The sequence below is a fragment of the Aspergillus melleus genome (genome assembly GCF_016097325.1).
Source record: "Aspergillus melleus strain CBS 546.65 chromosome Unknown contig2, whole genome shotgun sequence".
Classification (NCBI taxonomy): Eukaryota; Fungi; Ascomycota; class Eurotiomycetes; order Eurotiales; family Aspergillaceae; genus Aspergillus; species Aspergillus melleus.
In genome coordinates, this window is record NW_025763371.1 from 3627429 (window position 1) to 3650978 (window position 23550).

Consider the following 23550-nt stretch of genomic DNA (forward strand, 5'->3'; position numbering starts at 1 on the left):
TCTGGGGTCCGCTGCCAGAATATCGTCCACCGACGGAGGGCGTTTCTGATATGATGTCAATATAATAGCCCATTGGAAGCTGCCCAGGAAGGTAGAACCTCACTTGAACAATATCACGTCGTCGGAGAATGGTTTCCTGCCCAGGGTTGTGGGGAGGATGTGACTCGATGTAATGGCTTGGATCAACCCATGTAAAAGCACATAGTTCGCAACTGGAGTAGGGATACACTGGTTTGTAGTTCCCTGATCTGTATCGAGCAGTCCAAATAGTGCATCCTGGAAATTGCCCTGTCTACAAGGCATATTGTCCCTGAGTAGATTCCAGGTAGTCGAATCGGGCGCGGTCCACTCAGGACACGTGCATGGGAGCAGTAGTTTGAACTCGTGACTCCAGATTATCGGCGGCAAGTCGAAAGCAACACTCTGAAGGTTCAAGAAGCAGAATGCAAGTAATTTCGTTCGCCTGGCTGATTCATGTTGGGCCCACGTGTCCCAAGACATTTGGAATTGAGGAACTTCCTCCAGGCCACTCAACCTCAGAGTCTGTGCTAATGATCCACGGAGCATGAGAGACTCAGCCCTTAGCTGATCGCCTTTCTGCCATGTCGAAAACCAGCCCAGACAGAGTAAACAACGTAGCTCATCCAGATAGTCTCTCTCGGGAAGAGAATTTCTTCTTTCGGAGCTGGTCAATCTACGTATTGCGGCATATTCCCGTTCACGTTGATAGTCTGTCAATGTAGCCTTCGATAGGTGGAATAACGTTGTTGCTGATGAGAGCTCGTAGCGGTTGGCAGCACCTAGAGCGAATATAGCTAAAGACAATTGAGGTGAGCATAACTCAAGCTTGAATGTTGGCGCATGTGTAAAGGGCATGTGAGGATAGAATCCAGTAAAGAATCCCGCGAGAAATCGAGTTAGGGCATCGCTTGAAGGAAGCACGACACCCTGGGGCAACTTCCCGTCCAGTGATTGAAGCAGCCGTTCTCGTTGGCACTCTGTCACGATGGGATGAGAAACATGGGGAACGATTTGGGCCCCTAAGTGCAATTGTTAACTCACATCTTGGAAATTATTGAATGAAGATAACGAACCTAAAGCTACTGGTGGGGAAGGAAGAATTGTAGGTTGCTGGTGAGAAGCTTCCGTGGCCTCACGGCTTCCAATTTCGGAGACTGGGGTGTTTACCTCAGGTAGGGAACGAGTGAAGGGACCAGTATTATGGGCACCACCAATAGGAACATTATACACATCGCCAGCACTCTCTCTCAAAGGGCCGCCGTCTTGAATAAAGTGTTAACTCAAGTCTCAGGTGCTTTTGGAAAGGCGCCTACCGTCTGCTCCAAGCAACTTATCGAGTTCCGCAAACCGACCATGGAGGGGTGTTGTTTCATGTCTAGGTATGTTAGCGGGCCTCTCTATAACTGATTGACAGACTATTCCGCCATCACGTGGTCGAGATCTATACATACGCGGAACCTTGTTGGTTTCTTCTTTGGGGCCACTCCCCGGTGGGTGACGTTGGGAAGTGCCTAGTGGATCTGAGATTCTGTCCCATGTGGCGACTAGGGTCGCTGTAGGGTAAGATATGCGCATTCTCTGTAGAATAAGATCGTGGCCCCGTTGATGTAGCTCCATTCAGCGACCGATGAGATACATTATTGAAAAGACCATGCGCCATGCGTTCATGACGCCTGAGAAGGTCCCGCCGCGAAAACGCATCTCCACAGGAACAGCTGAACGGCTTTTCGTGAGTGTCTTTGCTATCCTGTTAGCTCTTGTTCTTTACTATGGCTCCAGAATTGAACAGACGTCTTCTCGTGTGCCGTTGCAAATGTTCCAGTCGCCGAAATTCACGGTGGCAAAAAGAACAGGAGAATTCTTTCGCTTCCACCGGCGTTGCTACGGGGCTATTGAGGGGTGACATTGAACGACGTAAGCAGGGCACGATGAAGCAATCATTCAGCGACGATGCGGTCGAGGTATCAATCATCGACCTGAAACGATGAGAAATTGTCCGAGGTGGCGGTGGAGATCGTTCTCCAAAATTGGGGATTTGGTATTGGGGAATGTTGCCTGAGGCAGCAGCTGGGTTCACGAAACGTTGCGCATCTGATCGATGAGCCGGACAGTTCACCATTGAAGACGTATGAGCGAGAGTCACTCTAATACTTTATGTCGCCCTTCTGTCTCCGGTGTCAGTTTGAAATTTTGTCACCGGCTAGGCGTTGTTGGTGCATAAAGACCATGTTGGAGATATTTGGGGAAGTGGGGATGGATAGCTGAGTAAGGTCGTGCATAACTTAAGGCAATTGAGCGAATACCCTGAAGAAGTCCGCTAATGGTTTTCTCCATAGAGTCTGTAAATGCTTTAGCTCCTCAATCAACAGTAAGTGTGACGCATAGTTTCTACCGCGGGCTGTTTCCAATTCGCCAAGTTCGTCAGATCCTACGTTATGCTCGAGAACCATATTGTCTAATTAGGTTACCTTTGAACCTGAACCCTATTGTAGAGGGGAAAAGGCCATTTTCGCTAAAAGATTAATTTGAAGTTGAGGGAATTGTGACTTGAATCGTTCTACTCGCCTAGAAACAAGAGAGCGAAAACGGTAATCCTTAGACGTTCAGATCAATTAATGTTATTGTTCGTACTGAACTAATTTGGATTCGCTAGATGTGTTGAATATTGCGGGGCTGAACTGCCGAATATCGTTTTTCAAGGACAGTAGTCTACCTGGCCGATGTCACCCTTCCAAGGGAAATGGACCACGTCCACAATTTTCCGAAAGGTCGAAGGTTCCAGCAAAAGCCTAACCATATCGGCCAACCACGGAATGTGCGTTTCTGGAGACTGACGGTAAACGCTATAGAGCTTGTCGAGATCCATGCGCTTCATTTCCCAGCGAGGCCGACCGGGGCCCAACGATCCGAATGGCTCTAGAGCCTGGATCAACAAGCCATACTGCTCCTCAATTCCGTCATACTTGCATGTGTGAGGTTCTGTTCTCTCAGTGACACCATGAACGAGCTCGTATATTTTGTGGTGTGAACTCATGACGGCCCAATTACAGAATCCCATGGCCACCATTGCAAGGATTTGCTTTGACTGAATGAGCTCCCTGACGCTGGTCAAGCAATCCAGCGTTTGGTTGCTCAGGTACTGACAAGTGGACCCCCTGACACCGCGGATAACTGGATTCTCCCTTTGCTTGCGCATTATGTCACCTCGCAGGTCGACGAGGTCATTGATCAAGGTGGTTGCGTGTGAGAGCTTTATGTACTCGGCTTCGTCTATTTGCTGCCCTGTCGCAAGGGAAGCAGCCACTATACCGACTGTATTGGCAATGTCAACGTGTCGATGCTTTATCAAACCTGTCATCCGGCTGCCGTATAACCCTGTTGGCAGCTTGGACACGGCGTGGTTGCGATAATATCCCAAGACTCGGAAATGGATGTGAGATGCCACGAGTATCTCCAATTGCCAATTGCTAATTCTCCCTCCGAGATTGCAGGCCTTGAGGAATGCGACGGCAGCCGAGCCAGTCCGTTGCATTAATCGGAGAGTTTCAGAAGTGGCAGCTTCAGAGTAGTCGCCAATCAGGACATCGTTGCCGGCATCTGCAATGGCACGCAATAATCCTTCATCCACCAGGCTTCCGCCACAAGCAATTGCGTAAAAGTGCTTAGCATCGGCGCACAGTTTAACCTTCTCGAAAGTTGGAAACCAGGCTTCATGCATGCTGAGGGGAGTATCGCACGTCGCGCTAGGGCGACGATCGGGGGCCTCGATTGCCGGGAGAGATGTAATACTGGCCCCGGAGCAGATGATCGGGGGCTTCTGGAGATCCATGTTGCAGAATGTGATTTCTTCGATTGCGGCCTGCAGCTTTTCTGCAGTAAACATTCCGTGTCCGTTCCATTCTTGGCACCGCTGCATGACATTGTTATAGGCCAGGAGCATTTCCTGGATGCATCGACAGGCTTTTGCTTGGTCGAAATCTTCATCCTGGACGGAGGACAGGGGTGATATACCGTCGCACGTACAATCAACTCGTGGATCGTAGTTCGCAGAAAGTAGGTTCGTTTCCTGGCATGAAGGAGGGATTGTACCTCCGACAGTGATTTCTCCCTTTGCGAATCTGCCCTGAAACGAACTTATCACATTAACCAAGAGGGAGTGGTCTGATAGCACTTTGATGTTGGAACCTTTGAAAACCCGAGATATGGTGTCAATGTCCAACAATCGTGCCGGCTCAGCATGACTGTGGTTCATGGTGCGTTGCCATACGTGCACCCAGTTGAGATAGACGTCCAATAGCTCACTTGACAGAGAAGAAGGCATTGTCATGGTTTGTGTCTTTTTGATCCAAGCTCGCTATATCAGGAGGCCAGGTGGTACAGGCTTGGAAGGTCTTTTATATAATGACAGATTCTAAATCGCTCTAGGTAGAACCATAAACTTTTCAAACCAACTTATGGATACCACATCACAAATTGACAAAAGGAACACATCTTCAGTTTTTGATTGTTTGACAGTAGGATTGGTAGTTGGGAAACGCGTGCCGATGACCTAAAGCAAGCTCTTCATGGAATTGACGCCAACCAAGGAATGTGTAAAACCTGCGTCGTCCGCATAGATCCGATTGATGGCTTAAACCAACCTCTATTTCCGTCCAATTACGAGTTCAACTCTGAAAGTAACACGCTTCCAGCCAGATCTTCACTCTTGCATTTGACAAGCGCACGCCAAGGGGCGACGAGCCCGAGGTCAGGGAACTCAAGGACGTCATGAACGGCATACTGCAAGGCATCAACCTGGGAGAAGAGGCTTTCCCGATATTGCAGTATCTGCCAGATGTTCTTGCGTCATGGAGGAAAAGAGCGGCCGAGCTACCGAAAAGTCAGACGGGCATATTCAGCCGAAACATGAAACTCGCAGAAACTTCCTCGCACTGGAACTGGAGCAAGGCTGCACAGACGTTGAATAAATCACTGGGTCTTAGCGAACCCGAGCTGTGGTATAATGTCGGGGCCCGCTATGAGGCCGGGACCGACAGCACGGCGATCGTGCTCGAAGTATTCGTCATGGCTTGTGTATTGCACCCAGCTGTTGTGGATCGGGCTCATTAGGAGCTTGACTCTGTGGTCGGAATGCGTCTCCGGACCGCCGACGATTTCCCGAACCTTCTTTATATCGCAGCAATTGTGAGTGAAATTTTCCGATGGCGCCATCCTAGTCCTGGTGGTCTACACCATGCCAGCGGGGAAGACGACGTTTATCGGGGGTTCTGGATCCCCAAGGACACTGCTGTTGTGGCAACCCACTTCGCCTTGGATACGGACGAGACCATCTTCGAGCGTCCCTTTGACTTTGACCCCGATCGGTGGATACGTAATCCGAATCTCCCTGTCAGCACTTTTGGGTTCGGTCGGCGGGCTTGCCCCGGGTCTATACGTTGGTCGGAACTCCGTAACCATGGCAATAACGCGATTGCTTTGGGGCTACGCGTTTGAAGACGGCAAGAGACTAGACTTTCCCCCTTGGGATCTCACTCAGGGCATTGGGGTGCGTCCGAGCCCATTCAAGGCCTCCTTTCGCGTGCGGGATCAAAAACGACAGGATATCATCAAGAAGGCCTGGATCGGCGCGGAAAAGGATACCGACGTGCTTCTTCGGCAAGCTGGTTCCAGTTTTACTGGTTAGGTCTGAGACAGCATTGCCACTGAATAAATGCAAATCGGTCATTTTCGGGTAGACCCCTGAAACATAGACCTATATTGTCTGTACAGATTGGCCGGCTTGGGCTACTCTATGTGACGGTCATGAAGATCCCAGATCCCGATAACTTGGCAGAAATTACTAGCCTGACCTTCCTGGGTCTTTCATTTTTGGCTACTGTTATCTATCATTCAAATTTGAAGTTTGATGGTTATTCTGTTAATAGCAGAAAAAAGCAAGAGGGTCTGAGTGTCCGACAAGGCATCCATTCGGCGTTAGGCAGCAATCCAAGAATAGTCACTTTAGGGTTTAAGACAATGACAACAACTGAATCGGGATGCCACCATCAGCTGTACGGTGGACAGACTGCTGTAAAGACAAGCCATAGCCCACGCTCGTTCTCGCTTCCTTACGCAAAGGTTAGGTCTTGGATCTCCCTGGCCACCATATACGAGTTGCTGAAGCGGAAAACCTCTTTCTGGCTTTCTCTCAACTCACAGGTTGCCTTCAGAAAATCTGCTTTTGCCATGGACAACTTCCTCCTTGAAAATGCCGCACGCCATCAACTTCTGGTCGCAAGGTTCAAGCCCTCTTATGAGGCAAAGACCGTTGACAATGGCAGAAGCAACCCCAACATCGTGGTGGCAACCCGCATCCGGCCCATGTTGGAAGAAGAAGTGTCATCGGGCCAAGTTGTCGCTGCTTTTCCCCGGGATGATAGCAGTGGCGTTGTGGATATACATCAGCTACGACGGGTGGTCAGGGGTCCACCTCTGAATGTAAGTGTTGTTTTCCCCCAAACAGGCACATCCCGATTCCCATTGTCCAAATGGGAGCATACGCGCCTACTGATATCGTCTGACCGTCGATTGGGTAGTCGTTCTCATTTCAAGCTGGCAAGGTCTTTGGCTCCAGTGCCTCGACTGAAAGCGTCTACGAAGACCTGGTGCATCCACTCCTTCCGCACGCCTGGAATGGCAATATCGGAACGTTGTTCGCCTACGGCCAAACAGGAGCAGGCAAGACGTACACCGCCAGTGGCCTCGCGCGGTCTATTGCGAAATCAATTTTCCACGGGTCTTTGCCGGGGGATCGCAACATACATCTTAGCGTGTTCGAGCTTGCGGGCAACTCAGCCTTCGGTAAGTGGATGTGATAGTCCCATAGTGCGTCAGACGTTAATGTAATTTCGCATTCCTTCTAGACCTCCTCAACTCCCGATCACCCTTTTCAGTCCTGGAAGACGTGCTCGGCAATACCCAGCTTGTCGGCGTCGAGGAGAACCCAATCCAGAATTCATCGGAGCTTCTCGAGTTGATCGATCACGCAAACTCGTTCCGACAGACAGCTACGACGGAGAAGAACGACAGCTCCTCGCGTTCCCATGCCATCTGTCGCATCAGAATTGAAAACCCAGCCCCCGAGGCTGTGGAAGATGGGATTTTGTACATCGTTGATCTTGCCGGTTCGGAGGCCGCGCGAGACATTTCCAACCATGGAGCAGAACGCTTGAAGGAAACACGCGAGATCAACATTAGTCTCTCTATTCTTAAAGAGTGCATTCGCGGAGTCTCCGGGATTGATTCTGCAGGGCCAGCTGGGAAGCAGGCCAAGAAGACATATATTCCATTCCGACAGAGCATGTTGACCAAGGTGCTCAAGCATTTGTTTGATCCTGCCAGCAGCCGGGAATGCAGGACTGCTGTTCTAGCGTGTGTCAACCCCAGCTTTCTGGATGCTGGGGCTACCAAGAACACCCTTCGCTATGCCGAGATGCTTCTCCTGTCCCGACCAGTCCGAAAGGCCGCCAGTTACGACCCTGCTGCTCCAAGCACATGGAACAACCGAGATCTTCGAAGATTCATAGAATCAAAGGTAGGTTGGGGATTGGAAAACATGCAGAAAGGTCATGTACGACAGCTGATTCATTCTTAGTCCGGGACTCCTTTTATTTCGCCCTCTGAGCTTGCGCCCCATGAAACTGGATCTCAGCTACTGCAGCTTCCGCTCGACAAGTTCACAGCTCGCTGTCTTCAAACAGCTGGGGTCACTGAGTACCAGGCTAAAAAATTCCATTCTCTGTTATGGGAGATGCATATCGACTCCAGGAGTGGTGCTAAGTAATTTAGTCTGGTAAGATGAGTCTGTATCAGGGCGTACACGAGGTGATTGGACTTTAGGTTGTGCATATCAGTCTGTCGAGTAACATACTCTATTGGTAATTTGCCTTTGCATTAAAGTTGTCTGCTTATACCTCCTTGTTGGAATTCCAGCCCCAATATATATTGAAACAAAAACCGGCACCTCCACGTATAGTCCAGCTTTCGAGGGTGATGAAGAGGTTGGAATCGATGAACACTATAGTAATTGTAATGTATACGAGCAGTTTATGACACTGACCAGGTTGCGGTTGAAGCACATACGATTACAGGGTGAGGAGAACAGGTCTTCCCGTCCGCTTAGCCGTACCCACCTGCGCTTAGGTAGGAAAGACACAGAGTAACGTTCGGTTTCTTGAATCCATTCGAAAATGCAAATTGTTTTGGAGCTACTAATGATGATCTTTCTTTTGCATGGTATAGCCCCAGTGGCGTTAAAAGATGCTACATAATTCCAATAAGACAATTTCAATAGGCAGCTCATCAGCTTCCCAGGGTAACTGGTTACCCTACGCTAGTTTGATGATTGAAACTGATGAACAATAGTAGCAGCAGCGCCGTCAAAAGTGATACCCCCTAAAATCACAAAAAGAGGCAAGTCAACGTTAAATGTCTTGCCAACCCAGTTGCGCACCTCAATGGCAGATAGCGAGTCGAGACCATACGAATGCATGGGCCGATGCACATCCAGTTGGCCCCCTGCCATCCCTAACAGCGACGTAATACGGGCAGCGAGTGCTTCCCTGACGAGCTCAGTGCTCTCGTTGACCGACGTTGCGGCCGCCAATTTAGTAACAACATCCTTGGCTTGCTTGCCGGGCTTTGTACCGTGCGTATTGACCAAATCCCCAGTCTCGTCAGCCGGCAATGGAATATGATGCATGTGCTGCCAGAACGGCTGGCTTAACTCAAACGAGACTTCTTCAAGGTGGGCCCAGTGAGATGGTGGACGGATACCGACAATGGGATGGCAGGTACTTGGGTCCGTGGCCAGTTTGCTGGATGGATCACACAAGATTTCGAGCAGAGCAAAAATATCGCGGATCTAGGTAGGCGTGTATTTAACCGTTTCGTGAATTTGTCGTCGTCCGGTTGCGTACTCGGCATCGGCAACGAGGTAGCCTGCGTCAGGTACAGCACCGAGGTTGAACGAGATGGCTCGCTGGCCTTGGGAGACTCGATAGCGCGCCAGAGCATCTTGATAAGTGTTTCCGGCATTGTATGATGCTAGAGAGCCGGTGCCCAGAGTGCCCATGATGGACGACAGCATGATGAAGAAGTCCATATCTGATGGAAGCGCGGCATGGAGGTTCCATGATCCTTGTAGCTTTGGCTGTAAGATGTCTTTCCAACTGGAGAATGATAGTTCGGAGAATATGCATTCCTATTGCCTCGTTAATGATTCCCCATAACGTACAGTTGTTCATTGAGTTGATCTTACCTTCAGTACTATGGCGGCCTGAATACATCCCTTGACTGGGGCCATGGTTGCTGAATACCTGTCGAGCAGCGCTCGCAATGCACTGAGATTCGTGACGTCACAGGCGGGCATTTCGCATTGGACACCGCGGCCTTGAAATTCCAATGCCAAAGACTGCGCCTCGTTTGCCTTGGGACCGGATCTTGATAAGAGAACAAGATATTTAGCGCCATTATCAGCCAGCCATCTTGCTATGGATCGGCCGACGCCTCCAAGACCTCCTGAGATGATGTACGTCGCATTTGGGTCAATATAGTCCATCCTTTTTTGCGTAACGCGAACCTGAAACAGCTTTTAGTATATGATGTAGATTCCAACATGCGAAGTATGCGTGAAATGAGTGTATACTCACGTTGACCGTCTCCGATTCGCCCAGTTGCACTACAGCGGCATCTGAACCGGCAGACTGCCTCATAAACGCCATTACCTTGTCCAGTTGCGAGATCGGAAACATAGGGACTTGGCCGCGTGCATCTAGAAGCGACTGCAGGCTGGGTGCAGAAACGGCATATTCCAGAGACTCCTGCGACACGTGAGTCTCGTCGCCAGTGACGAAAGAGACGTGAAGAGAAGAAGCGCCAAAGTGGAATGAAGATTGGGAAGGGTCATTGTCATTGGAAACGAGCACCACTCGCCTATTCCTTCGCACCACGCCTCTGAAAGTTCGCTCTCCCAATCTCTTGGCGACTGAGGTGGTCGCGAATACAATATCAAATTTGGGTTGAAGCTCTGACCATGTCGAAGGAAAGACGCTTCCAACAGCAGACGTCGGTAAGATGTGTTGTCCAGGGATATTGAATCTTTCAGACGCCCGTTGACAATCTTCACTGTTGTCTGCTGTCAACCAGACTTCCGCAACACCCTCATTCAAAGCAAGCCCACTGCGGCTTGTCCCAGAATGCTGCATCCATCCATGACCAGAACACAATCGCGGTGTTGAATCCGGGCTATATCCAACAGAGCATGATGAGCTGTCAAGAGAGGGGGAATAGCCAGCACGCGTCCTCAAAAGATAGATTATCTGGTAGCTTAACGGCGGACGATGGCTGAACAGCAGCGAGGGAGCGGAAACAGTTCTTGTGCACAGCAAAATCTCTATCCCCCTGAGCAAAATTGGACCCAGATAGTGTATCTGCTACGATTCCGCTGCAGAAGTTGCTAAGTTGAGTGCCCTTTGGAGCCAACCCTCGGGCGGCTAACTGATCTTGATATTGAAGTGAGATAGCCCTGACGTTAATTGACAACGCATTGTCAGCAACTGGAGCCGGTATCTCAACCAGGTACGGAACGCCATCATTGTCTTCGGGGCAAGCCCCTGATAACTCATACGTGGCATCGATGGCACTGGTAGAGGTTGTTTGCCAGGGCAAGATGTTGGATTCCAAAGCCGGCCCCAGCCTTCGGCGCTCAACAGCGGTGACAGCGGACGATCATTCTCTGGTCCAACCCACCATCCAGGGAAAAGACCAAAAATAAAGCCAAGCGCCCAACCATCAGGCTGGAGAAACTCTATCAGAACCAACTTGCCACCAGTCTTCATTGACCTTCTGACGTTACGGAACGTATTTTCCAGATCGGCTGTAATGTGAAGCACGGCATCTGCCACGACAACATCATACGTACCTTCAGAAACCCCTTGCTCAGAAAAGTCCTTCTCGATGTCAAGAGTTTGGAATGCCATTTGAGATTGGTGAACGGAGAACTCGTCCCGCGCCTTTTCCAGGAATGTTGGCGACACGTCTGTGAAGCAGTACTGGTCGCAGCGAAGGGACCCAGGTGAACTGGACGATTCTATCACGCCAGGAGGGCCATTCATAGACAGTGCTTTGATCAGCTGGGGAGTTGCAGCAGCAGTGCCTCCACCCACTTCCAAGTCTTTCATGCCGTCGTTTTGGTGGGCTAGGAGGTCGACAAATGTTGTTGCTTGCTTCATGCATCTGTACGTCATCAACTCGTCGTAGTACTCCATGAGAAGCCCAGTTTGTATTAAAAGGTCCAGAGGCGTTACACTATCCCTAAAAGACTCAACAAGATGCAAAGCCACTTTGGCATAGAGACGTCCCATTCTGTTCGCAGACTTGACTCGGTCAAGCACCGTGTCGATGCTCTCAGTGAGCGCAGGCAATGCGCCAAGGCGACCCTCCATAACATGGTGGTTTGCCCATTGCCAGTAGCGTCGCTTCCAATCACCCTTGCCAGAGTCTGCCGTAATGACGCTAGGATCAACAGATGCTAGAAGCGCATGTACGGAATGGTTGATAAGCAAGGCCACATCGTCGTAAAATGCAGTCAGATCTCGATCTTCTGGATGAATCTTGTGCAGATAATCCGGAAGCTGGCAGTTGTCAAGCTTGTCTATAGCCAGCCTTTGCTCAACATTCATACAGAACTGCTTCGGGTCTGCTACAAAAGCGAGCGAAGAAGGTGTTGAGGTAATGTTGGCCAGTTCAAAATGTTGAAACCAGACTCGTAGATTATTGCCATTGTCAGCAGACACCGAGCCTCCCGCAACGATAAATCCACGGCCAGTCACTGATGTAACTTCTGACAAACAAGTTAGACGGCTGGCATCTGGAGAGCCAGCCCTGATGCAGACAACCAGAGACAACCAATGCGCGACGGCACGCTGGTTGCCATGGATGAGCAACCACCCGACGTCAGAGCTGTGAAGGCAAGATGGAAGATGGCGTCGAGAGATGCGGGATGAACAACGTGCTCTTGATCAGGCGTATTGTATAGACTAGTTGTGGCCGTAGCATGCTTCAGAGTAGAGTGAATACGCTGTTCATCGCATCGGGCGAAGATGGGACCGTACTCATATCCGGTTTCTTTGAGATATTCGTACATTTGCTTGGATGGAACCTTCCGATTGCATGCGTTAGCGTGGTCGAGAATGGTCTTGACCATGTTGCTCTGCTGTCGCGCTTCGTAATCGGATAGCCATTCCTCTTCCTTGGCTCGATGGTGGATGGTGATGTGTCCTTGACAGTTTTCAGACCAATCGTCCTAGTCAAACGTGCGATAAATGAAAAGTTGGATGCTGAAGAGCGGTCCTTTGTTGGCTCCTCGCGAAGAGAGACTTGAGCGTCCGGTCCATCGTTAGCGGCTGTAAAATTGATGGGAGCCTTGAAATGAACATCTTCAAAGGTGAATCCGTTTACGGTATTCCCTTCTTCCTCACACAATTCCTTCCCTGCTTCTATGGCCATGACAAGCATGCCTGTTGCAGGATACAACGTCATGCCATTGATAATATGATGTTCAACCCAGGGCATCTCCGACAAGTCCATCTTCCAGTTCCAACGAGCATCTGAGCGATTCCAATCAGTTGATCTAGTTCCATGGAGATCAGATGGTCGCTGAGATCTCAGCTTGTAGCTGCGACTTAGGCAGCTATCGTGCCAGTATCGCCGTGAATGGTCAAAAGGATACTCTGGAAGAGTTGTCAACATGTTTCGACTAATCACGCTGCCTGATGGCTCGTTGATGGCTCTGAAGTGGAGGTTCACTCCTACGCAGTACAACTGGCCAAGGGTGCTCAGAAGTGTGTCCACGGCGTTCTTGTTTCTGAAAAGTACGGTATTGTATCCAATCTGTCCCCGAGAGCCAGTCTCCAGGATGTCCCGTAACGAAGACTTTAAAGTAGCATGGGGACCGATTTCAAGAAGTTGGTCTACTGCTGGGACTAACAGATGGCTTTAGTCCAGCTTCTTCGTCACATCTTTGGCGCCGTGGCGGCACATGACCGACACAGCTTGAGAGAACTGCACTGGTGATGCCATGTTGGCAGCCTAGTATGAAGCTTCTGCAACGGAAGTGTCGTTAATGACTTTGCCAGTTACGCTAGATACTAATGGAATGTCAGATGAGAAGGGCACCATGTCGCTGGCATCTGCATAGGCGTTGATCATGGAGGCGTAATCAACTGCAATGCTATCCATGTGTCTCGAATGATAGGCAACCCTGACGCGTAGCTTGCGCGCGACGATCTTCTGTTCCTCCAGAACACCGTGAAGATAGTCAATGGCAGCCTCGTTTCCGGAAAGAGTAATACTATGGGGGCTGTTTATACAAGCAATAGAGACGCTTGAAACGACATCGCCATGAGTAAAGAGTAGCTCTGCTTCAGAAGCCTCAGATGATCCCACAGCCATCATGGCACCGGAGACACACTCCCCGGAATCGTCCAAATGCCCATCGCGATCCAGTTTGGCCGAACAGACCCCTCTAAAGTACGCCAACCTCCAGGCTAACTTCATTGGAAGGTGGCCGCTGGCGTATGCTGCAGCAATCTCACCAGATGAATGTCCAACAACAGCAGCGGGCTTGACTCTAAATCGCCGAAGCAAGTTGACCAAAGCAACTTGCAGAATAGTGCACAGCGACTGGCTAAGCTCTGGATTGTCAATGTGGTTGGATGGGTCTGGGTACAGTATGTGGTTAACAACAGACCAGACGCATCCTAGGCTGCGCAGATATGCGTCAGCCTGACCCAACTCGCTTCTAAAACTCTCGTAACAAGTTAACTCGCGACCCATGCCCTGCCACTGCGCTCCTTGTCCGCTGAAGACAAAGCGGATTCGTGGTGGCGAGTTGAGGAGCGCGGAGACTGGTGTTGACATGAGCGAAGATATATTTGCGAAATCTTCAGTCGTATTCATTAAGGCAAACGATCTCCATTGGAGGCTACTTCGATGTGTGTCCAATGTGTAGGCCACGTTAGCCATTAGTCTTGAAATATCATCTGTAGCCGCGATGGACTGTTTACCACCCTGCTGCCGTACTTGCTGATATTTCTGTAACAGCTGCTTGATAATAAGGTCTCTGGTACTGTATTGCTTAATAATTCTGCGAATACCGTTCTTGTCTGATGCAGACCACACAAAGAGTCTTTTTACGTCTTCTTGTCGTGGCGGTGTCAGTGAAGGACTCAGTGGCCTTGTACCGGACTCTTCCCGTAGCCGAGGTGGACTCTTCGCCGTATCATGTTTGCCGTTGAGACCACGAATTCGCAGATAGTTATAGGCGTCGTCAATGACGACATGCGCATTGGCACCTCCGTATCCAAATGAATTGACAGAGACTCTGCAGAGACCAGTTGCTGGCCAAGGACATGCCTTTTGTGGAAACTGATAGAATAGAACATAGGTGAGTCAACAGTTCTTTTGCAACCACGACAGACTTCAGCAGAACACTTACAGAGATATTCAGATAATCAGCGTCAATCTTGCGATTTACCTTTTCAAAGTTGGCATTGGGAGGAATAATTCCCTTTTCCAAGACGAGAACAGCCTTGATCAAGCCAGCCAGTCCACTGGCGCCCCCCAAATGGCCAATATTTGACTTGATGGCACCGCTAGATAATGTGTCGGTCAATATTGTCACGCTGGTTTCGCAAAGCCTACCTCGGCTGATTGACTGACTGGCTGCTGTTCTTTTTCTGGCGAGACATACTCCGGTATATGCACAGTTAGCGGTTAACTCGGGGGCCAGAATAAACGAGGAGAAGTATTCTTTGGAACGATATACCTGGCCGAGCCTCTCCGAGCCCCACAGGTCATCTCGGGGGCGGACTCGGATCCCTGACGGGATCTTATAGGCCCTCTGCGAGCGCCCAGGTCCCACTTAGCAGCCCTTTATCCCTACCTCGAGCACACCAACCTATTTACAAACCACCTATCATCTTCCTCCAAAGTAGCCGGTTATTAGGAGGTAGCCTTGTTCGAGGAGACTGGGTCAATTGTCGAGGTGCAAACTTGGCCGTGGCGAATAAACTTTTCAATACTTGTGATAGTGTGAAAAAAACAAAATAACAAGCAACTGAGTAGGAATATAACATATTACGAATAGGAGGATCAAGCAGGTACTGTACTTCTCTCTGGCTAATGACTATATTTTCCACTAGTCTGTGCTCGAGACTACGGGGTAGTGTCGATCTGACTCAATCCTTATCATCGACCCGAAGTCCCTACGGAGTACTCTGTGCGGATTCATGCATCCACCCCTGCATACCCGCAGGCCAACTTAATCTAACCGAGCCCGCTGACAGGAGTAACAGGGTTGGCCGGCTTATCGATCCGCCATCAGACCAGCCATGATGCCTCCGGCGAAGGTCCGAGAAGTCTGTATTCCGGAATAGGGGTTGATAGGCTTGACCCCTCAGCAGAACTACTGTCTACACTTGGCGCCGAGACCCCCCTCTTTGTTATTTGGATCCCACCCGGATGATTGAAGCGCTCAGCTACAGGCTGACGTGGCACCTTTCCAGAGCTATCATTGGGACAGCGAACTACTTAATTCGGAAAGCGGTTGTTCCACTCCACTCCGTATTCCGTTACTAATGATATAGAACCCTGCAAACAAACGCCCTTGAACATTGTTGTAGTACGCTTTACCTGCGCTCCCATACACACGGAACTCGGACATCTTTGATAATTGATTTTTCGTAGATCGGAGGCTCCCTGGCGGGACTTACGACCGCCGTGGGACTAAAAGAAAATGATCATAATGTAACAATCATTGAAAAAGAAGACAATAAACGCAATAACCACATAGCTGGCGTTTGTCTAGGACTTGATGCGGTGGAATATCTCGAAAAGTACGATCGTAATCCGGCCAACGTCTCTCGCCACTCGCGTCGCATTCAGGCTCTTGTGGGCGACAACAAGCTAAAAGTCTTTGTCAATAGCCATCGCGAGATTACGAACTGGGATACCTTGTACTACCAGCTTCGTTCCAACTTTGACGGCTATACAAGCGATACTTACCCTACATCCCCTAAAGCCCCCCCAGCAAATGGTCAGGGTGTGTATCATACTCAAACGGAGGTTCTCGATATTCAACGTGAGTTACAAGCTAACGACGACAACGACAACGACAACGACGACACTGGCGAAAAAAAAAAAAAAAAAAAAAAAACGACAATAAGTCTCACATTGCTGGATCACACATCAGAAAACAAGACCACTATACAAACCAACCTGGTGATTGGTGCAGATGGCCCAAATTCCTTTGTGCGAAATAAGTACCAGACCCACGTTGAGCGGAAATAGGTTAGCTATATTGCTTGGAAAAGAACTGTCCCGGAGAATAGGATATCGGAAGAAACCCGTCATATCTTCAAACGCAGCATTACTGTATTCATAATAGACAAGCAGCACTGCATCGTATACACAGTCCCTAACAAGAATGCGTCGCTCCAACCCGGTAAAAGATATCTCAACTTTCTCTGGTACACAAACGAAACGAAGAAATCTTTGAACGAAATCTTAACGGACAACCTCGATGGCCATCGCCATCACAACATTGTCCCGTCCGGTCGTGTGCGACAAGATATCTAGACTAAACGAACGAGACCAGCCAAAACACTACCATTTAGTAAACCAATGTTGGAGATCTTCCTAAATATCCAGCGGCCGTTTATCCAGATAATCACCGATTTCTGCTCCCCCCAGGCAGCCTTTGAAGATAGTAAATTCCTACTAATTGGCGACGGACTGTCGCTGTTCCGTCCGCACACAGCCTTCAGCGGCACCCAGGCGGCGTTTCATGCCCTTCGCACGGCTAATCTCGTCAATGGCAAGATGACCTTGCAACAGTGGGAGAGGAAAGTTCTTAAATACTCGAAGCTACACTACCTGCAGAGCAACTGATATGGTGATTTTTAACAATACCCCATGTCGACGGCCCTCGTGACTGCTGTGCGTTACTAAACCATGTGCGGCGTTAATCGCGTCTTGTCTTAGTACAGTGGCAGTACTCCTCTCTTGCGCACAAACACATTCAAGAACGACGCGTACAGCGACAAATAAAGGAGGCCGAAAATAGTCCCATTTTATATAAATAATATCGTTCAGCCCCAACCTGGACATGTATAGTAACCAGAAAGCCAAGTAGATGGGCTAAGTATTTCATCGAAAAATGCAATATTAACACGGGCATTGGCTACTGGCGAGAAGGACTGACATAATAACCAACGAGCTCATAACTTGCGCATACTATAAATACGTTTTACTCGGCAATGCATTTTCCTATTTATGATTTGGACCTATCTTTAAACCATTTTTTCTTGACGTTTCTCTGCACTGTTAACACATATACAGTCATCAGGCTGTTCAATCCCGGCGGCGGCGCAATACTACCCGATTATGATGTTTAATACCCCTATTCAATGCCCCCTTTCCGTTAGGGGCGTAGTCCCCTATCCTATCTGGGTCCTTTCACCTCGATGGTTTTGGGATCCGAGCGTGCGCCATTAAGGCAAGGATGATCATTATCACCCCACCTGTGCAGCCCATTCTTGATTCGCCAATTGCGGAACGAACCACGGTCAGTACACCGTGTGCACTAACCGCGTGTGCTTGGTGTTATGTGACTACGCGGTGTACAATCGAGGCTGTGGATGCATCTCTTTGACAGTTTTATTAAGGCTACGATGCGGTAGGTATTCTACCCACCGACTAGGATGCACATATTAAGTGCTTTAGGATTCGCCTTTCGGTCCCTGGACGCCCGCAACCCGACTAACGCAGATGGAGTGGGGTGGGTAGGCTGTGATAAACAGCGCTGTCCAGTAACGTGTTAGTTAACCTGTTGGTGTCCATGTCCTGTATGAGAACGTTGAATTCACCGCGCCTTCGTCAGCAGACCGAGGTGGCACAGCGATGCTCTAATGAAGTTTAAGAGAGATGTCCACTAGCTCGTGAATTAGTTACTGTCCTTTACTGTATGTTCTGATGTACTATCATACAGGGGAACTTATAATTTCCCGCGCAAGTCCGTCAGCAGACCGAGTTGGGACAACAAGGATCTAACGAAGATAAAGAGCGCTGTCCACTAACTCGTTAGTTAGTTACTGTCCATTACTCTATGCACTCATCTAATATTACTCAGAAGAACTCTTTGATTCCCTCGCACAAGCCCGTCAGCAGGTCTGCTCAAGTCCAGCCCACTCTCCCTCCCAGAAGCGTACCTGAGTCATGCCACCGACACGGACAGCTGCTTCGTCGACAAGTGACCATGTTGAAAAGGCCGTACCACGTGTCACCGCCAGTGGCCCCTCTGGGTCTGTCGCTGGTGTGGCCGCGCGCAAGATCACCGGTGTTGCGTGGTTCGTGGTCAATGTTGCCCTGCTGTCGGCCACCTTTCTGTACGCCCTCGACAATACCGTGACAGCAACGGTGCGGCCTGCCATTGCTGAGACATTTGGCCACCGCATAGACATGCTACCGTGGGTGTCGGTGGCATATCCCATGGGTGAAGCTGGCGCCAACCCCATCTGGTAAGATAACCAAGCAGCAAAACCCCAATAGCGTACCAACACGTTTGTTCACAGGGCGAAGCTCAACAAGTTCCTCGACGGCAAATTTGTCTTTCTCGCCGCTCTGCTCATCTTCGAAGTAGGATCTGCTGTTATTGGCTCAGCGCCGTCCATTGGCGCTGTCATCGTAGGTCGCGCTCTGGCTGGCTCCGGCGGCTCCGGCATCTATGTCGGCACCATTAGCATGATCACCGGAATGACGACGGCCAAAGAGCAAAATCAGTATCTCAACATTGTCGGCATGGCGTGGAGCTTGGGAACCATCCTGGGCCCCATTATCGGATCTGCATTTGCGGATTCGCCTGCCACATGGAGATGGGCTTTCTACATCAACCTCTGCGTTGCCGCCGTTGCCGCCCCCGCGTGTATCTGGATCATGCCTTCAGCGCCCCCTAGCGTGTCTCCGGGGGCCATAGACGTGATCAAGGCAATTGACCATATGGGTGCCGTGCTGTTTCTTGGCCCTGTCGTGTCGACAGTCATGCTGCTGGGCTTTGGCGGCGTCGTGTACAGCTGGGATAGCGGCCAGATGATTGGACTTTACGTTGCCACTGCTGTGCTATGGATCATGTTCGCTCTGCAGCAGAGATTCCATATTCTCACGTCGGATCGCATATTCCCAGTGCAGTTCTTCAGGGATCCCTTAATGATCGGCCTGTGGGTCTGGACGGTCATCGCAATTTCTGACATCGTCGTCACCATCTACACGCTTCCGCTGTTTTTCCAGTTTGTGCTGCATGATTCTTCCATGCGTTCTGCAGTCTACACTCTGCCATTCGTGGCATCTGTTGTGATCAGTGGCGGCATCAGCGGGGCACTTCTACCCAAGTTCCCGTGGTACAAGTGCTGGTTCTTCTGGGCCAGTGCGCTGCTCCTTATTAGCAACGGCCTGCTGTCCAGCATCCACACGCACACCTCAAGGGCTGCCATTTGTGGCTACACCGTTCTCCAAGGCTTCGGCGTCGGGCCAGTCATTCAGCTGGGCTATACCGTGGGCCAGCTGAAACATCCACAGGCGGCCCGAAAGGACGTTACAGCCTTCTTCTCTTGTGCACAGATGGGTGGTCTAGCCTTGTCACTGGGTATAGCCACGTCTGTTTTGATCAACCATGCTACGGAGAAGATATCGCCCATTCTCCCAAACGTTCCTCTTAGCGAAATTCGAGGCGCCATTGATGGGGTGGGAAGTAGCCTGTTCGCGACGCTGACCGAACATGTTCGTGCTCAGGTCACTGACGCAGTTACGCAGAGTGTGGCCTCTGTGTTTTACCTGAATTTGTTTGGTGCAGCGCTTGGCCTCCTAATTGCCCTTCCCCTCAAATTTGACAAGCTGGATTTCACCGAGCTGCAATAGCGCACTTACTTGTCTGTTAGTATGATACAACTGTAACCTTCTCAGTCCATATTAATTGCTCATAAGCTTTTGTACATATCCTAAACTTGTGGTATAGTAAGTGCATTATAGCAAGATGGGAGGTATAGTCAGTTTTGGAGCAGGTAGCAAATAGCAAGCAAGAGAGGCAATATCTATTAGCGCACGGGTAAATAGGGAACATCTCCCAGGGCGTATAGCGTAATGTAAGCCAAGATGAAGCTAGTCATTAGGCCCCACAAGGCTACGGCCATGTCTGAGACGCCCCCACGTTGCTGACCGCAGTTAGTTGGTAACGTATTTCACTACCGAGCGGCCACCCCCTACCGAGCGGCCACCTCTGTATTCCCATAGAAAATGGCTATTTTATAGACGTGAATAACACAACCACAATATATTATTCAAGGTTTAGGAATTAGTATTATTTATTATAATACTTCGTATAATGTATAAATTTTATCGTTAAGTCTTTATAAAGCCTAATAATTTAGGTAATATAAATTACAGCCGTAATTTTGTATTTTATAACAAAGGTAACTATATAATCTTTGAAAAAATATTTAAAATTCTGAAAAAAAACTCTTTTTATACCAAGGATACCTACCTATATACTATACTATTTATATAGATTCTAGGGTTATATTGTGGTTGTGTTATTCACGTCTATAAAATAGCCATTTTCTATGGGAATACAGAGGTGGCCGCTCGGTAGGGGGTGGCCGCTCGGTAGTGAAATACGTTAACAGCCTTGTCCAACATAATCAAGCGGTTGGCACTAAAAACTGGCAGGGATCCACGCGTCATAAACAGGCTGATGCCAGTTGGGCCACCGACCCGGAGAGTTATTAAGCCTAGTGTCATCCCATCCACTGCGCGCAGTTGGTTCCATCCATCACTATCTCCCGCGCATCATCACATCCAACAATATGGGCATTTACACTCGGCTCCCCGATGGCATCGACGAGGTCGACATCATCGTCGCCGGCGGTTTGTTCATGCCACCTCTTCTACTCATCATAGATTTATACTAACAACCTCCTTCTCTCTCCGTTAGGCGGTACTGCGGCGTGCGTTGTTGCTTCCAGGCTCGCTGATGCCGATCCCTCGCTGTCCGTTCTCGTAGTAGAGGGCGGGCAGAACAATAAGGGAAACCACTTGCTTGAGCTCCCGCTGTTTTTCCCAACAGCACTGCTTCCCACCAGTACCGCAACCCTGTTCTACGAGGGAAAAGCGGAGCCACAGTTGGACAACCGCAAAATGTCCGTCCCAGCCGGTGGTGTGCTAGGTGGAGGTTCGTCAATCAACTTGATGATGTACAGTCGTGCTCAGCGCCAGGATTGGGACTCGTGGGCCACTCCCGGGTGGTCCACGGACGAAATGATACCTTTCTTAAAGAAGGTAGGTTAATGTCGATCCTTGTAGCCGGGCCTTTTCTACTACTGTGTTGACTAACCAGTCATTACTCGTTATAGCTTGAGACGTACCAAGGTCCTGGTCCTGATTCTGTTCATGGAAAGGATGGCCCCATTGTTGTGTCTCAGGGAACGTTCTACTCTGAGCGTGCGGCAGATCAATTCATTGCTGCCGCCAACGAGGTAGGCTACCCGACGGTCAAGGATCTTCAAGACCTCGACACCAGCAACGGCGTTCAACGTGCCCTCCGCTTTGTCGGCACAGATGGCCGCCGCCAGGATGCCGCCAGTAACTACTTGCATCCGAGACTGGAAGATGGAGCGCACCCGAACCTCCACATCCTCGTTGAGACGAAGGTTATCAAAATCATTTTCGAGGGCAACCGAGCTGTCGGGGTTGAGTTCAAGCCAAACCCTGCCTTCCAAAAGGATAACACCGCTGTTCAACGCGTCAAGGCCAGGAAGCTTGTAATTGGGTCATGTGGCGCTCTCGGAACCCCATTGCTTCTCGAGAGGTCTGGTCTCGGCGACGAAGCCATTCTCAACAAGGCCGGCGTTCCTGTTATAGCCCATATCCCTGGAATTGGCCGGAACTACCAGGATCATCATCTCTTGACTCAGCCATACTACAGTGCCTTGGAGCCAAACGAGACGTTTGACGCCCCCCTGGCCGGTAGAATCAACATAGAAGAGTTAGTCAAATCCAATGCGCCAATCATGGGGTGGAATGGCCAAGATGCCTCCTGCAAGCTGCGTCCCACCGAGGCTGATGTCAAGGCCCTTGGACCTGAATTCGAGGAGGCGTACGCAAGGGACTATCTCTCCAATCCCAACAAGCCCCTGGCACTAATTGCTTTGTTGGGCGGCTTCCCCGGTGATCCGACCACGGTTGAGCCAGCACAATACCTCGCGACCTCGTTGTTTACCGTCTACCCCTACGCCAGAGGCCACGTCCACATCACCAGCCCAGATGTCGACGCGGACATTGCGTTTCAGACTGGATTCTTGAACAGTGACTTGGACGTCAAGAAGCTCATTTGGGCGTACAAGAAGCAGCGGGAAATCGTGCGCCGGATGGATGTTTACCGCGGAGAGTTTGCTGGCGCGCATCCGCCGTTTTCCGAGGATTCGGCCGCGGCCCTTGTCAAGCTAGACAAGCCAAATGACAAGAATATCCCGGACATCCCATACACTGCCGAGGACGACAAGGTCATTGAGGGCTGGGTGCGCAAGAATGTCGGCACTACCTGGCATTCCCTGGGCACTTGCAAGATTGGCGCGCTGGCTGATGGCGGCGTGGTTGATGCCGACCTCAATGTTCACGGCATTGAGGGCCTGAAGCTCGTGGATCTCAGCATCGTTCCTCAAAACATTGGCGCAAACACGGCCACCACTGCATATGCAATTGGTGAGAAGGCGGCTACTATCATTTTGAAAGACCTTGGGCTTTCTGTCAGTCAGTGAACTGCCGCGCAGGAAGGACATACTGCTTTAGATGACAAAAGTCGGATGTGTTACTGATGCTGTGCCTTTCTTATATCTGACATTCTGCTTTCTACTATCAATATAACCAGTGATACGATTTATTCTTTTCCACAGGTTCTCATATAAAAAAGGTCTTCCAGTTTACTATAGGATTACGATGTAAGTCTGGCTGTAAGTAATGTTGATAATCTACCTGTTTGCGTTAGATTCTGTACCTAGTGGGTGTATAGATATGCACGCGCCCGCAGAGTATCTTAACCTATATAAACTAAAGAACCTTCTATAACTATCCATTGATCATGATTTCTTACAAATATATAATGTCAAGTAGACTCTCTCCTATACAAATATATATAAATCTTTACTATAATTAAAATAATATCTTATCTCTAGAGCTCAATCTTCAGAAGTGAAGCTGCTATCAGCTTATGTTAGAACTGTACTATCTCTATATCTTACCATGGTCGCTGGTTCTCATAGTCGTGATAGTCTCCAAAGAAGCTGAATAGAATAGGTTTATTTGTGACTTATAGCTAAGCAATCTTTCTATAAAAAAGGAACAAAATTATATAAGAGAGAAACCAGCAACCTGCCAGAAGGTTCC

General features: G+C 49.6%; 10 protein-coding genes across 10 annotated transcripts; 6 read left to right on the forward strand and 4 right to left on the reverse strand.

Moving 5' to 3' along the window:
• Positions 1-2716: 2716 nt before the first annotated feature.
• LDX57_004092 (uncharacterized protein) lies at positions 2717-3961 on the reverse strand (the record flags this gene model as incomplete). The annotated part of the gene is made up of 1 exon (XM_046085744.1): positions 2717-3961. One exon carries the CDS (start codon positions 3959-3961, stop codon positions 2717-2719), a length of 1245 nt encoding a protein of 414 aa, XP_045941707.1.
• Positions 3962-4535: 574 nt separating this feature from the next.
• LDX57_004093 (uncharacterized protein) lies at positions 4536-5130 on the forward strand (the record flags this gene model as incomplete). The annotated part of the gene is made up of 1 exon (XM_046085745.1): positions 4536-5130. Exon 1 carries the CDS (start codon positions 4789-4791, stop codon positions 5128-5130), a length of 342 nt encoding a protein of 113 aa, XP_045941708.1. The 5' UTR covers positions 4536-4788.
• Positions 5131-5151: 21 nt separating this feature from the next.
• LDX57_004094 (uncharacterized protein) lies at positions 5152-5704 on the forward strand (the record flags this gene model as incomplete). Its single annotated transcript, XM_046085746.1, has 2 exons — positions 5152-5392; positions 5415-5704. The coding sequence occupies 2 exons, from the start codon at positions 5152-5154 to the stop codon at positions 5702-5704; spliced, it is 531 nt and encodes a 176-aa protein (XP_045941709.1).
• Positions 5705-6246: 542 nt separating this feature from the next.
• Positions 6247-7843, forward strand: LDX57_004095 (uncharacterized protein; the record flags this gene model as incomplete). The annotated part of the gene is made up of 4 exons (XM_046085747.1): positions 6247-6498; positions 6597-6861; positions 6924-7594; positions 7655-7843. The coding sequence occupies 4 exons, from the start codon at positions 6247-6249 to the stop codon at positions 7841-7843; spliced, it is 1377 nt and encodes a 458-aa protein (XP_045941710.1).
• A 549-nt stretch (positions 7844-8392) lies between these two features.
• LDX57_004096 (beta-ketoacyl reductase) lies at positions 8393-10265 on the reverse strand (the record flags this gene model as incomplete). The annotated part of the gene is made up of 4 exons (XM_046085748.1): positions 8393-8876; positions 8979-9262; positions 9320-9640; positions 9711-10265. The coding sequence occupies 4 exons, from the start codon at positions 10263-10265 to the stop codon at positions 8393-8395; spliced, it is 1644 nt and encodes a 547-aa protein (XP_045941711.1).
• A 629-nt stretch (positions 10266-10894) lies between these two features.
• LDX57_004097 (uncharacterized protein) lies at positions 10895-12265 on the reverse strand (the record flags this gene model as incomplete). Its single annotated transcript, XM_046085749.1, has 3 exons — positions 10895-10905; positions 10982-11902; positions 11968-12265. 3 exons carry the CDS (start codon positions 12263-12265, stop codon positions 10895-10897), a joined length of 1230 nt encoding a protein of 409 aa, XP_045941712.1.
• Positions 12266-13056: 791 nt separating this feature from the next.
• LDX57_004098 (acyltransferase domain-containing protein) lies at positions 13057-13980 on the reverse strand (the record flags this gene model as incomplete). Its single annotated transcript, XM_046085750.1, has 2 exons — positions 13057-13149; positions 13237-13980. 2 exons carry the CDS (start codon positions 13978-13980, stop codon positions 13057-13059), a joined length of 837 nt encoding a protein of 278 aa, XP_045941713.1.
• A 2763-nt stretch (positions 13981-16743) lies between these two features.
• Positions 16744-17010, forward strand: LDX57_004099 (uncharacterized protein; the record flags this gene model as incomplete). Its single annotated transcript, XM_046085751.1, has 1 exon — positions 16744-17010. One exon carries the CDS (start codon positions 16744-16746, stop codon positions 17008-17010), a length of 267 nt encoding a protein of 88 aa, XP_045941714.1.
• A 1326-nt stretch (positions 17011-18336) lies between these two features.
• Positions 18337-20031, forward strand: LDX57_004100 (uncharacterized protein; the record flags this gene model as incomplete). The annotated part of the gene is made up of 2 exons (XM_046085752.1): positions 18337-18638; positions 18693-20031. The coding sequence occupies 2 exons, from the start codon at positions 18337-18339 to the stop codon at positions 20029-20031; spliced, it is 1641 nt and encodes a 546-aa protein (XP_045941715.1).
• Positions 20032-20975: 944 nt separating this feature from the next.
• LDX57_004101 (GMC family oxidoreductase) lies at positions 20976-22925 on the forward strand (the record flags this gene model as incomplete). The annotated part of the gene is made up of 3 exons (XM_046085753.1): positions 20976-21036; positions 21104-21447; positions 21522-22925. The coding sequence occupies 3 exons, from the start codon at positions 20976-20978 to the stop codon at positions 22923-22925; spliced, it is 1809 nt and encodes a 602-aa protein (XP_045941716.1).
• Positions 22926-23550: the final 625 nt, after the last annotated feature.